The 14554-nt window shown below is 39.3% G+C and overlaps 2 protein-coding genes across 7 annotated transcripts in view; one reads left to right on the top strand and one right to left on the bottom strand.

The window, feature by feature from the left end:
• Positions 1-2167, bottom strand: part of LOC139979244 (conserved oligomeric Golgi complex subunit 1-like) — a 72571-nt gene extending 70404 nt beyond the window's left edge. The window contains exons 1-3 of the mRNA XM_071990015.1: positions 2000-2167; positions 957-1034; positions 81-125 (exon numbers count right to left, since the gene is read on the bottom strand). Coding sequence (XP_071846116.1) covers positions 81-125; positions 957-1024 — 113 coding nt within the window. The 5' untranslated portion in view covers positions 1025-1034; positions 2000-2167. The remainder of the gene's footprint in view (positions 1-80; positions 126-956; positions 1035-1999) is intronic.
• Positions 2168-8550: 6383 nt separating this feature from the next.
• LOC139978526 (uncharacterized) overlaps positions 8551-14554 on the top strand; it is a 121617-nt gene continuing 115613 nt past the window's right edge. For 2 of the 6 annotated variants that reach the window (XM_071988822.1, XM_071988817.1), the window contains exons 1-4: positions 8551-8700; positions 10774-10873; positions 12383-12591; positions 13838-14058. In XM_071988822.1, coding sequence (XP_071844923.1) covers positions 12557-12591; positions 13838-14058 — 256 coding nt within the window. In that variant the 5' untranslated portion in view covers positions 8551-8700; positions 10774-10873; positions 12383-12556. Of the gene's footprint in view, positions 8701-9052; positions 9244-9408; positions 9567-10175; positions 10365-10515; positions 10636-10773; positions 10874-12382; positions 12592-13837; positions 14059-14554 lie in introns of those variants that run through there. The other 4 variants (XM_071988818.1, XM_071988820.1, XM_071988821.1 and 1 more) reach the window with 4 other exon arrangements.

The raw sequence follows: 14554 nt of genomic DNA, 5'->3' as shown, positions 1-14554 counted from the left end.
TTCAGTTTAATTCATAGCACTAAAGCCAAAGAAAATAAATCTTGTCCAAAACATTAAAATGTTAGAAATTTTTCTCTTACCCAACCATCTGTCTCAAGTCTTCCTTTTTCTTCTCTATTTTAGATCTGGATGAAACAGAAAAGGAATACTTAAACATTTTAACAAATTGCTTACACTGACCCTATGCCTCACTTGATGCCATGTCCACATTTATATTAAGACATATTATAGAAACAAAATATCCAGGGCATGGCCTTCACCTTAGATCTTCAAAGGTTATAAGGTTCAGTCGGGTGATTCTTGCATTCAGCAGGGGAAAAATAGGGACACTACGTAGGGTGTACCCTCCTATACCTTTTATTCAATTTCAACCTCACACAGTGTGTTTCTTAGCAAATCCTTGGATTAATGGCTACTTACATAGACCTAATTTATAATTAATTAATAAAATCCTTAATTAGTCTCAGGCTCTTAGTTTGCATTCCACTGCTTACAAGTACAGTTGACAAAGTGTATTGACATTTCTTTGGTTACATTACATACAAATACATTACACTAAGACAGTATAATGCATTTTAACACTTGACCCATTTTGTATAGCACTTTGCTATGTGATACTGGACAAAATATTTCCTGGACACACAAATTTGTTGCTCTCTAGCTTGATGAGTCTCTCAGCTGAGGGACTGTGATCTGGTGAATAAGCCAGTGCACCATGCTTATTCACCTGACACAAGGATAAATACCCACAATTAAAAAAAGACATGTTAAACCTATTGGGGAGTGTGTTGGTTTTGAACTCTGTTAATAGTGAATAAAAGGAAAAAAAACGGCTTCAAGGAAAAACTAGTGCAAAAAAGTAAGCGACGATGAAATGCACTGCTTACATTAGCTAGAAATGAGTGGCTCTAGACCTATTTTAATGTTAAAACACAGTTGGCTATGTGTAGGTATACCTGGTACTCTTCTCAATCGTCCTGATCTCATCCACAGTATACTTCACAAATAGCTCATCAGTATCCATTTTGATATTTCTGAAAGAAAAATATTACAATGAATTACGTCGATTGAAAAACCTTCCAAAAGCTCCTTAGCAAATCTGGCAAAGGTTGAAGTAGGCTCAAAGTATCATATATTGCATTCTTAAATTTCCAATTAAATATGCTACTACTAGTAGCATGGTCACTTCGAAGTTCGGACACCTAAGCCTTAAAACACCCCCAAACTAAATCTTCTGGTATAAATCACCGGAAAATATACCTCATATGGTGGGAGAATTGTGTTATAGTACGATACACGGCCAACTTTCTTTCCTGCACACTGTTTTCACGTTGTAATCAAAGAAGATTCTTCGTGATTGTGGAACTGGTATTTCTTTGCTAGAGTATTGCGAAGTTCGGACACGCAACCCACAGTGTGGCGCTGGTGATAAAATTGGTGGCGCAGTTGCTCTTTCAGTAATTATAACAGACTTCATAGATCGTCGTCATTTATTGACAAATATGTAAGTAATTTCTTGCACATGGGTCATTTTGGAGAGAAAATAACTGTAGCTTCGTACTTTTTGGTGAAATTTGGCTCTTCCTGTAGGTTTTCATGGTGAAATCGTGTATTTCTTAGGGTGTCCGAACTTCGCAGTATGCCGAACTTCGCAATACTGACTATACTACTAGGCCTGTAATAATTTATTGCAACATAAATCTATCACAGTGTCACCCTTCATACTAAATACTGTTGAACAAAATACGATCTAATACATATTTATATGGCAAGGAAACCACAAAAGAGATTACACACATAAGGCAACTATGACTAGGCCTACGATTGAGAAACTTAACTTGTGCTACTTATTATACACTACAGTATAAGGATGGGCTCCAAAAGTGGGATTTCGCTAAACCAGTATCTGCATGGCAATGACAAGCCACTAGCAAGGCCTAATGTTAGCATATTATTTACAATTACTTGAAAAATATTGTATATTGGACATGTAAGTGACCTTTAAACGACCTCAATTCACAATGGTTCTTCCAGAAACTGGAAAGGAACAAATCTTCTTTCTACTGAAACTCTTTAGTTTTAGTTCGAGTGAAATTTCATTATTAAAGGCCCTGGCCACGTCTCACTGTGTTGTGTTGTGTTTGATGTGTAACAATTTCGGCATATCGTAGCGCAAAAGGATTAGGAAAAAGGACTAACCGCATTATGGTCAGTCTCATTCAGAAGTCCCCTGCAGAACTATTGACCATCTAGAAGCTAGCAACAGCAACCACTAAGAGCAGACCATAGAAATTGATTCTATGGAGCAGACACACTCCTGGAGTACAGTAGAACATAGAGCTGTCTTGCACTTAACATGATATAGGAGTGATCGGTTAAGCAATCTACAAGAATCCATGCATTTCTGACTCAGAGAAAGAAAACCTCATTATCATGCAATCCTAAGCAATAACTCTCCAAAAAGTTCCATATCATGATGGCGAACTTTAGTCTACGAAACTGTTATCACTTCACATCTCGTCACATGACATTCAATGGTTGGTAGCTATTCTTAATTTGTGGCGGGACTTCCAAATTACGTACATTTCGATAAATTTAACGGAAAAACCTGGAAGGCCAGTGCTTCCCATCACCATCATCATTTCAATCATGAGCAGAACGTCATAATTTTTTATTGTAACCTGCTGTCAACTTTTCCCTTTTGGCGTTCCATACTGTTGTGGTATATCCATCGAATTATATAAATGATTTATTTATACGCCGATGAGTACACCACATTGATTGATTGATTAATTCATTTAACATTAAAAGGTATACTCGGTTAGCGTAAAGCTTATATCACCGAGGCTCTGAAATATAAAATCTACAAGTAGAATACAAATAACATAATCATAATACAAATAGTATAGCATACAAACTTAAACAATTAGACGACAGAGTGCAGAAGAATAAACTTAAATTAAAATTGCCTCAATTACACCATGGAACAATCAGTGACATTAAGAGCATAAGAAATGATACAGTTTAAGTCCTGGATAAAATGTCTAAAGGTATTGAAGGAGTTGCATTCTTATACTCCTTTGATAACTCGTTCCACTCCTTAGCAGCAGCATATGGAAATGTCATATGATGATACTGTGAGTGACAAGCTGATTTTTGCATTACATTACTTCCCTTTGTGTACTCCGACATCCAGCCACAACGCGAATTACTATCTAAGCGGATCGCCACCATCAGTTGTCGCGCAGCGTACAGACAAATTCTGGTTTTGACACCCCCAACATCACCGGAAATGGCACATCTCGGCTTGAAAATGACCAACTAGATGTTCACTTTAGCCTGAGAACCAAATATTTTCCCAATATGTTGTTTACATTCATAACCTTTTTGAAGATTGTCACCAGTCACACATCATGTTCGACCTCATCGCATCTCCTGTGGAGCATTACTTTTGTGGGTGATTCTACGTCGCGGCCCACAAAACCCGTCATCCCCACTTTTCAAGGTTTTAAGCCAATTATTCCTTCAGAATTTGAAAATTCACACTTCTCGTGAAATAAATTCACTTCAAAACATACCCATAATGTTGCACAAAATTTCATCTATGGACAACCAATACAGAAAAACCTCCTGTTCCTCTTTCTCTTCCCGGTGCCTTGGTGTTTTTCTTCTGTTCCCTCCCTTTCTTCTTTTTCTTTTCCCTTCCTTCCTCTCCTTCCTTCTCTTTCCCCTTCTCTTTTTTCCCTATTTTTCTCTCTTTTTTTCCTCTCCTCTTTTTCTTACCAGGGGGGCGCGCGCCCCCAACGCCCCCCATGGATACGCGCCTGATATGCCACCATAACATTTTACGCACTTTAAAACTAGGGACTTTTGCTTCTGCACGTACTCCACCCACATCTACTCAGTACAATAGTCTCGAATCAAAGTTCGATATGGCAAGTCAATGTCTTCAAAGGTAGTGGGGGTGGGGGAGCAGAACTTTGCATTGCAATGACAGGACACAATAATAGGGACAAATAAATAAGGAAAGAAAGGGGTGCGGTTAGGGGCGTCGTGCAAAAATAAATTTTGGGGGGCCCGTGAGCAGGTGAAGGCTATCTAACGGAGCGCCACCACAGGTTGGCGCGCAGCGTACAAGAAAAGTTTTCGTCTGGCAGACCCCTCAGATTGCAGGAAACGGCACTTCCCGTGCCTTATGGCAGTAAGCAACACCCCTAAAATTGATAAAAATTTCCGGCAATTTTTTATTTTGGGAAATATTCTCGAAGGAAGTGATCGCCATTTATTCCTCAGTTTACCAATTCCTCGTCTCCCAGAAGCGCCCAAAATTTAAGAAATCGAAACATTTTTGTGTTGGCTGAACCATGATCGCCGCCCATGCCCGTGAGAAGTGGTGACTGGGTGAAGAAAAAAGCTATGCCGTTTGAAAACATGTGCAGAAAAGCGAAAGTAGCGAAACCTAAGGTAAAACGTGTGATAACGAAGTGATTATTTTCCAGGTTAATTGTGACTGTATTTGAAATGATTATTATTATTCATTTTTTTCGAAACTACCTATCAGATCATGAGGAAAATTTATCCTGGTGGACCTTTTAGCGAACTGATTGCATTTCTTAAGAAGAAGTTCACATGGAGTCCCATAATCTCTGTTCACTACATTTATCTCAACTTTCCGAACTTTGTTACAGGCTTAGAAAACAATTAAAAAATTAAGCCATTTTTTCATGGAAAATTGACTGACTTTGGCAAAGGTAACGGGTTGCACTTACTCTGGGACTACGTATATATAATATTGTTCAACGATGGCAGCGTTGATGGCACATTTGGTTCATTAGTTATCAATCAGTAATTATTTAACTGTTTCGATTGACTGAATATCAACAATTAACAACCATTGACCAAGCAGTCAACAGAAGCACCATTTCTCGTAGGCCATACAAGAAATTCAGTTGCTGACACTGTTCACATTCAACGTCGCTGAGTTAGGTTCCAAAATGAGTCAATGGCAGTCTGCTTGCACGCTTCCGCGCATCTTTGAGGTGTGTGGAAAATCCGCAACGACCATCAAAGAGCAATTGACTATTTAGTCTACCTTCGATTTCGAAAACACTATTTTTTTAAATTATGACAAAATTTTATGACACCTTTGACAACAATTTTTTTTGGGGGGGGGGGGCCTGTGCCCCCGGGCCCCAATGGGCACGACGCCACTGGGTGCAGTTGTGGGTGAGGAAAAATGAAAAAGTCTACGGCGCCTAGTATCCCAAGCAATCACCCATCCAAGTACTCAACAGACCAATGGTTGAGCGCCGTTGAGCGCTCAACTTTCTCGTTGACTGTCCTCAACAGACCAATCATTAAGCACCATTTAACCTACGTAAATTAGGTCATCTGCTGGTCCATTTTAAACTTTTTCTGCGAACGACCAACCGGCCAACCGACCGTATCCAAGTCACATAAAAAGCACAATTTTATAATAAAGCAACAATCATGACGCCTGTCACAAATTTTATCGTTGAATCGAACCTCACCATAGCTGAAAGTGAAAAAGAAATCCCTGTTACATAAATCGTAGGTATTCTTTTCGCGCGTTTATACCTAACTTAGCCTCATTCTAGCCGACAAGTCCAAGGCCTAAACTATAAATACCAGTTACGCGAAAAACCTTCGCACGACTCCGCTTTTTTGCCTACAATTTCGCCTTGCGCAGGTTTAATTGCAAATCGGTTCTTTGAATTATAATTCAAATGTTCATATGTGTAAAAGTAAGTTGGTCTGACGTTTCGATCCTAGCAGGATCTTCTTCAAAGGCTAAATGACAATTAGTATTTTATTTTCAAATGTTCTTATGTTTGAATTTAATGACCTAAATTACTGAACATTCATGCATTAAATGTTTTTAAATGAACTTTTTGCCAATCTAGCCCCCTAGCCTAAGGAACACGGTTTCTGAGCGCACGACCATTTCTGAGTGGACGGCGCCTCACGTTGACCCTTTCCGCGTTCCAAAGTCAACAAACCTCTCTATATACGGCTCTGGTAAACAAATGCGTTTAGCGCCCTCTTTTTTCTTTTTCACCTTTCGTTATGTTATTGCTTCCTCTATGCTCTTTAAAAATAGGCTTTCTTTAATGTTTGCGTTTAAATAGTTCTTCTTTAACGTTCAGATCAAGGCATCGTAACTGAATATTCCTAACATGTCAGAAACTATTGTGGTTACTCCATTCCGCAATTTCACCTGCACACAGATATTTTTTGTCCCAAGGGCGTAGGAACCGGGGGGGGCTGGGGGGCGCCAGCCCCCCAGTGAAAAATGTGGAGGGGCGGAAGTCTCATTCCGCCCCCCCCCACTTCGCAAGTCAGAAAACCCCTTTTTCATTTCCAAATGAGAAAAAAAATCTCATTTGGAGCACCAAATTGCATCTAAGGCCAGGTGAAAATACAAAATTAAGTTTACAAAATGGAGTGGGTGTTGAAGAGTGCTATATTGCACCAAATTGCATCTGAGGCCACCTGGAAATGCAAAAAATTCCAAAGGGGAGGGGGACACCCCCTCCCCTTAGACCCCTCCCCCAGGCCGGCCATCAGTCTTCAGCCCCCCCCCCCACGCAAATGTACCTTCCTACGCCACTGTTTTGTCCCACAAGTCGAACGTATGTGATAATATTTCTTCTCATTTGCAACCCTGATTTCATCGTTCATTAATTATTCGATTTTGGTCCGATACATAGTGCGCCTTTGCAAAGGTAGCCTACATTATTTCAACTTGAAACGGTCCAGAATAAAATCAAGAGAATAAGAAAAGCTCACTTACTAAAACGCAACTCATGGATTCCTTTCGATTGCTTAATTCCGGGTCATGTCAGACATGTTTTAAGAAACATCTTGTTTTTTTAACAGATCGAATTACATTCCACCAAATTTCACTTCCTTATATATGAGAAGTTCATTGTACAATGATCCCAGTGGCATGCACGTGAATTCTAAGGTATGTGTGAGTGAGGGGGGGGGGGCTCAGAATTGATTATGGTATGCTGACAAATTCAAAATCTCGGTAGGGGCTGATTTTTTATTAAGGAGTGGGGTTTCACTGGGATCATGAAGCTAACTCCTACATATAGAAGAGGGTTCAGCAAGGGCGGCGGAAGCACTTTTAATCTGGGGGGCACCGACATCAAAGGGCACTTTGCAGAAATTCGATTGGACTGATGCAGCCTTATATTTAGTGCCCTTTATAACTCTTATTGTATTATGTTATTTGCGTATACACATTACTCCATCAACGCCCCCCCCCCCCCTCAAGGAAAATATGCATACTAGCACTGCAATATCCAATGTGCAAATTGGGAAACAAGGAACAAATTTTCTTTTGAGACAAAATGAGGTGAAATCATGCTAGTTGCTAATGTAGGAATCTTCCGAATTAGAGTTTATTTCTTGTCAATATCTTAACAATTGTTTTCCTTTCGAAATAGCTTTGAGTTTGACCTACAGAAATTCATTAAAAGTCAGGGGCGTATAGCCAGGATTCGCAAAGTTGTATGCACGACTATCTGAGCGGAGCGCCACCATCGGTTGGCGCGGAGCGTACAAGAAAATTTTTGGTTTTACAAACCCCTCAGATGGCTGGAAACGGCCCTTCTTGAGTGTTCATTCTGGTTCCCTGGCCTCTTGCTAACTTGAGACACCTCAATTTTTATGTAGAAAAAGGGCACATTTTTAACCTGAGGAAAAGTGGGGGGGGGGGCACGTGCCCCCTGTGCCCCCCCGGTTCCGCCGCCCTTGGGGTTCAGACTAGAAATTTGTTCTTTCTATCGCGGTAGACACTAACGGAGGAGTTTGCTAATAAGTGATAATAAATTCAAAAATCTCACCCAACTGATTTCGTGGTAGGGGTCTGAATCTTTAGGAGAGGGCAATAATGTATTTTATATAATGTAAAGGGTGCTGCAAAGGGGGTTATTATTAAAGTCGTCTCCAATGGAGGAGAGGGGTGGTTGGGATCCTCCCCGGACAAAAAATGGTGCATTCTGAGGCATATTTAGACTGTAAATTCGGTGTATATGAATAGCCATAAACGCAAGGTTTTAATAAAGAAAACTATGTGTTGAGGTTGAAAGGGGAGATCAGGCGCCGGGAGGGGGAGGCGGGGGATGCATCTTTAAGCCTAGTAGTGGTCCAATTCATCCCCAGCATAATGCAACCACCCCGACTGAACCAATTCCCTCGATTGACGATCGGAGGTGGGGTGCCTCCATTCCTCCCTCGATCCCTCAACCTCGATCCCCATTTGTTTTTCGATGAAAACAAAATCTACGTCATATTTTGTCAAAATTGAAGAAAAGACGAGGAGTATAAAACGTACATTCCTGCACTTCTTTTTTTAATGAAGGCGAAGTTGGCAAGTCTGTTCACTCACTCATCGCTATCACTGAAAGCGAAAATGTGCTGGGTCAGATCTGGTTCGGACCCAAAGATACCATTTACCTTCGGACCGGTCCGACCTGAGTCAGCCGTTATACGCACTGACAAGTCGATGAACCTGTTAGATGTTCAGATCTGACATCACCACATGTAGCTAGGCTACGGACGCTGCGCTTGGGTTGCATTTGTGGATTCGATCTATCACTGTGTTCTGAAGCGTAACCGTGCGTACCTGGAAGCCAGCGTAGCAGTGTTTTGTTTGATTTTCGTGCTCAGGTTAATTTCTAATACTCTTTTCTTTTACAAAAAGTACCTGGAACTATTGTTGAGTGGACCCTTGGCAATGTTTTTATAGACTAGCCATTAAGTTAGACCTAACATAATGCCAACTTGAATCGTCGTTCATCGTCGTATCAAGTTATACCTGATACAGTGATAGGCCTAGGTCTATGTTTGACCAAACACTAACGTTAACTGTTTACCTTTTCTGCGATTAAGTCTTAAAACTTACTAAATCAAAAGTAATGCTAGGCCATATCTTGCTATTTTGATTGCCAGTCAGAACCTGTGATAGGTTTGAGTTTCTTATGGCATAGGCCTATGCCTAGCTCATTCTGTTTCTGGGAATTTGTGGGATGCAAAAAAAATCATCAGGAAATACAGCAACTCATTGCCATTCGGAGAGAGATTTGTGTGGTTTCCTGGAAATTCAGTTGAACGTTAGGCTACTTTCTTATTTTCATTGAGCTTTTGATCCTGCGATTAGGAAAAGAAGTAATTAGACCAAGGCTAAACCCCAAACTCCGACAGTAGACCTAGGTGCCACAATTTTGCTTGTATTATTACCTTTTCACATTAAATGTTCTAACTTCATGTGATACTGGTTTTCCATTAATTACGCCAAGGCTAACCCTTACTTCCAACAGTAGGTCTAGGTACCCGTTGTTATGAATGTTATCATGACAGTGATCATTCTTCCATGTAGGTTATTCATTGGTTCTGAAATTAACACAATTTAGTCTAAGTTGAAGCTTGGATTTGGAAGTATAAAAGAACACACCCATTTTGTGAAAGAGTTATCATCACCAACATTGAGTTTACAGAGATTTGGATTGACTTTGCAATATTCTAGAAATGACAAGGTTCGAAATTTAAATTCAAATTACATCAAATCTGTGGGTCACAAAATATATTTGGTCATAGTTTACAATTTGATATCATACATGTGTATTCATAGCAACCAAAAGAATGTATCTACATATAGGTCTCTTAGTTAGATTGAGGTTATCTGACTAGGGCCTATGTCTGAATATTACATGGTTTTTTCAGAGTAGCAAAATATTACAATGCAACACAAAGATGCTAGAAATCAAGTCACCTTTAGTTACTCTTGTTGAAGCTCAAAGAAGCATTTTCTCCTGGTAGCCTAGAGAAACTTCTTGTGTGCGGATACTGTTTGTCAAGTAACATTCCTCAATGTCAGATAATGATGGAGATCGAAGATGAGAACCTTGTTGAAAGTTCTTTTTGAAACTTTCAGCAATATTTAGCATGCTACAACATTGGGGCCTAAAAATGGATGGTCTTAAATTATAATGGTATTCAAAGTACCGTAGGTTCCTGCAGTGGTTAGCTTGATGTAGTTGGTCTATTAGTACTGTAAGAACTCTGTAAGTTCAGTATGGTACCTGCTAGGTTGACGAAAAACCATTGTAGTCTGCAATGTTCAGTAGACTTTTAGGATCACATGATGATGTTAACAAAAACAGTTACAAAGGATGAAGGGCAAGACAGAGTGTAATCCAGCGATACAGAGGACGTGCTAAACCTTTCTTCAAATAGTTTCAAGTACTAAGCAAACATTCCTGGATCATGGATAGTCTGTGGGTTGTATTTGAATTAATACTGGGGTATTTGTTACTCCGGAGGCAACTAGCAAGGTATACTTGGAAATGATTGGTTGAAGAGCTTCTCAGCTTAGTTCTATGATTTTTAGTCTGTATCTCAATGCATCAAAGACCAGTTTATCTAGCTGTGCTATGTAAAAGACAGATGTTACTAAGAGATTAGAAGGGACATAGTTTTAGGAAATTCTTGTGCTTGAAGTTGTCAGCCTGTATGTACAGTATCTTTTGCCACAGTTTAATATTGCTTCTGAAAAAGTCCACCAGTTCAGTAGACAAGCAGCTGATGTCCTGCTACCTGTGTAAGGTAAAATATCTGCAATATTTTGAAAGCTATTAGCTAATTGTGTATTGTAGGGATACTTGGTACATCGAAGACATCAGACCTATGAACCCTATTCCATAATCGATAAAGTACAAAATGTTAATTCTTTTAAATTCACAGAGAATGAACTCAGACAAGGCTCTGCAAAACATTTGGAAGAATTTTGCTTGAGTGGTCACTGTTTAAAGGACCACCAGGATTCTGACACTCTCTGCACCAGGTAAGTTTTAATATTAATATATTAATTGCTGGTTCATTCCTTTACAGGGCTCATTTTTCAGAAAATTTTAAGGTTGTCTTTTGGACTATCTTGCCTTCATGTTTGGTTTTGTCCGTATGATTTTCTGGTCGTCCAAATGAAAGCACTTGGATTTTTAAAATGGCGTGCCTTGCGTGAGAGCCGTACGTAAGTAATACTAAACGTTAGGCTACGCAGGCCTAGTCTATCGGCCTGAGGCTTAATGCTTACTCTTAGTGACTAGTCTTACTGAGATCGACCAATCTTGGACAGAACTGTAGTGTAGAGTTATAGACATTTTATGTGGTGTATGACGCTGTTCATGATTAATCAATCATGTTGGGTTTCGGGAATTCTCTGGTTGACTGAAAAATGATATCCGTAAAAAATAATAATATCCGTAAAAGAGAAGAAAAGATATCCGATCATTTCCAGAGACAGAGGGCAAGCCCAGGGTATACATCATGTACTTTGCAGCAACATAAATGAGCATGTGGTATGCCCAGATGCAAAGTATAGTACTGCATACACGTTGTGCTCCAGCTAGCCTGTCATACGTGTGCAGAGGTACGACAGAAAGCAAGCGTGGTTGCTGAAACTAGGATCTGTAGTGTACAAAGTATACTGTTCGTAACCATTAATGCATACGTACAGTATGCACTTACAGCTAAAGTGTATTATTTTCCACTCATTAAAGAATGTACAAATATATGATATACTTCTTACGTTGTTTCTTATATGTGTGGAGGGCGCTACCAACAAGCTACCTTTTTTTTGGGGGGGGGGGGGATTTTTATTTTGAAGAATAGGGATTTTCCAAGTTTTGTTCGAAGTGTTGAACACTTACAGCAAATAAGCTAGTAGTCCGTCGGACAACCAAAGCAGGGGTTTTAGGTTGTCCGACGTGATTTTTGTAAAGTGAAATTATAGACCCTACCGGCTTACTTGTTCCTTGAAGCAGGTTTTTGATAGAAGCTTTTATCATGTATATAATATTGAGTAAAGAAGATGGTTGCTTTACTTCTCATTCTTTACATCTCACATATAATTATAAGGCCTTACTTCTTACTAAATTTGTATAGTACTTAGCAGCATCCCAACTTAACAGTTTTACTCTCTATAGCAGTCTTTTGTATGTCTAAGCTTCAGCTCCATGACGAGAGAGAGAACTATTAAGATATTGTTTTAACTGCACATTATATGTGAATGAGGAAAACTTAGTGCATTATTGTTTTTTTTCATGTGGTAAAATGAATTGGAAATATATGCCAACAGCCTAGTCATGGGATTGCTGATCATCACATGTTCTAAACCTCCAGTGATGCATATTTGGCCTTGAAAGTCCTTAGGTTCCGAGCCAAGTCAGTGTGGTACTGGTAAACATTTAGTGTTTGAAAAGTGCAATATGTAGAAGATTACTCATGCACAATATATTTTTTTTAATGACCAAATTCACTTTTGAGGGATTCATCTGATATTTTTCTTCACCAGGTTCTTATTCTGTAGTTTGGTTCATACATCTGACGTTCCCTAAACATTCCTGCCAAAAGTGCGTTTATTTCTTCATTGGTGTAAGCAGATAGCGACGTTGGAATGTAATCCAGTTTACTGCGAGGACAGAGGGAAGAGAACTCTTGTGATACTGAAGATGGATTTTTGACCTGTATGGAACACAAGAAGTCAACACTTGATGATTTGAGGTAAATTTCATAAGTAGTACCCAACTTCTCTTCTCTGATGGAACGTCTGTTTCAAAATTGCTAGTATGACGAGGTTTTGCTAGGAAAAAATCATTCAAAAATGTTTTTTTTGCATTTTTGTAGTTGAATTAGTTTGTTATTATTTTTGATGTGAGGTCAAATTAAGGTCGATAGATTGCCAGTGACCAAAATCTGAAAATCTTGTAAACAAGCTTACTCAATATCTACTGCGATATTGAATCTCATCGGTGGATGGTAATGACCACTTGGTAAACTGGTGGCTAGTGATGTTTTTGGTTAAGGTCAAAGGTCATTTGAGGTCATCAGTGGCCAAAATAAAAGAATTAAAGACGACATGAACAAGCTAAATCAATAAATTTAGCAATTATTGTACAAACAGTTGTCGGAAGATGAAACCTGTTTAATATAACCAATGGTGTGATGCTGCTCTTGTGTTCTGGATAGGCAGGAGGTGGTGGGGGTTGAGGGATGTAAACACACCCTGTCCCTTGTCACACTCACTATGAGAAACTACTAAATGCCCATCTTGCAGACAGGAAGCCTGTTATGTCCGGATATTGGAACATTTTGTCAAGACTTGTTTTACAACCCTTATCAGTGGTTTACTTGTCTAATGCCCACCAGTGTGTATTACTGATTTTTCTGTAATGGTCAAGGGAGCTCATTCTCTCTCTCATCGTCTGGTTTTGAATTAATTCTCGGGCAACGTTAACTCAACTTCAGTCAGCTAATTGACATATCTTATGACAAAGTTTCCAAACATATGAGCTGTCTGTTTATTTTGTTATCCTGAAACAGTCATCACAGTATGGTCCAGTCGGTAGGAGGTTTTGAAACCCCACCTTCTTTGTGTTTTTCAGGTGTAATGGTATACAACTTTGTAGAGTTTCCTTCACAGAATGAATTTGTAAAATAATCTGACAGTGACAGAAAAATATCGGACAAATTCTCCTGGTACTAGTATTCAGTGGTGGAACTCAATAACACAGAGCAAAAGTTACACTAAAACTAAAAAAATTTATGCTACCATGATATCAAGAGACAGTTAAAAGTTAAGGAATCTACTCATGGTTGCATCTAGTTTGTAGTGGCTTTATTAAACATGAGAATGAAACCTTCTTTGATAGTCTCACATTGCCGAGGCATATCAGTGGTAAGATTCCAAGATTTCTTGACCCCAAATGTAACAGTCTTCTCTTTTAACTTTTTGCTCTGCTTATCTCAGAATGGAAGAGGATCAAGAAGGGGCATCTTCAGATGGTAAAGAAGACAGTCCACTTCATGGGTTTCTCCTTGGGTGGGGAAGTGGAGAGTTTGCTCAGCATGGCCACGGTATGACTGTAGAAGATATTGATATCGCTACAGCCGACGTTATTGGCTATCCTGCTCTCTGGGATTCTCTGAAGGATGTTTCGTGTGGGTCCAGTCATACTGCTGTAATTACAGGTAAACTTCCTGGTATGGCAGGTTATACTCTGCCACCTATATTATAACATGGGTGAACTGAATGTGACACAGTATGTATTGGTGAGACTGTTAAGACATTAATACTCAACACCTTATAACATTCAAATAGTGTTGTATGAATCTGACCTGTGTCAACACAAGACAATTGAGACTGAGTTGCAGTGAGTATTCTGACTGTGTTTTTCCATCAGGTGAGTGAGTTAACTATATAGCGATTGGCTTGTTACTAAAACGAATAAGAAAGATCATGTCATTTCTTATTAAAGCTAAAAGGAACGGAATGACTCTAAGTTTCTGTAGAGTGTTTGAGTCACAGTAAACGCCTGTCTCTGCAATGCTAAATAGCGTCTATATGTCATCATATGTCATCAGGTTGACATATTTAACCTACTGCTTTAAGTTTTTCCTATTGGCTGTTTCAATTTATCAATATTCAGGGCAGTACTTCCAAGTTTCCAGATATAATCTTCAGGGA

This window comes from Apostichopus japonicus, chromosome 13, assembly GCF_037975245.1.
Source record: "Apostichopus japonicus isolate 1M-3 chromosome 13, ASM3797524v1, whole genome shotgun sequence".
In the NCBI taxonomy this organism is placed as follows: domain Eukaryota; kingdom Metazoa; phylum Echinodermata; class Holothuroidea; order Aspidochirotida; family Stichopodidae; genus Apostichopus; species Apostichopus japonicus.
This window is presented reverse-complemented; position numbering and strand designations above follow the sequence as displayed.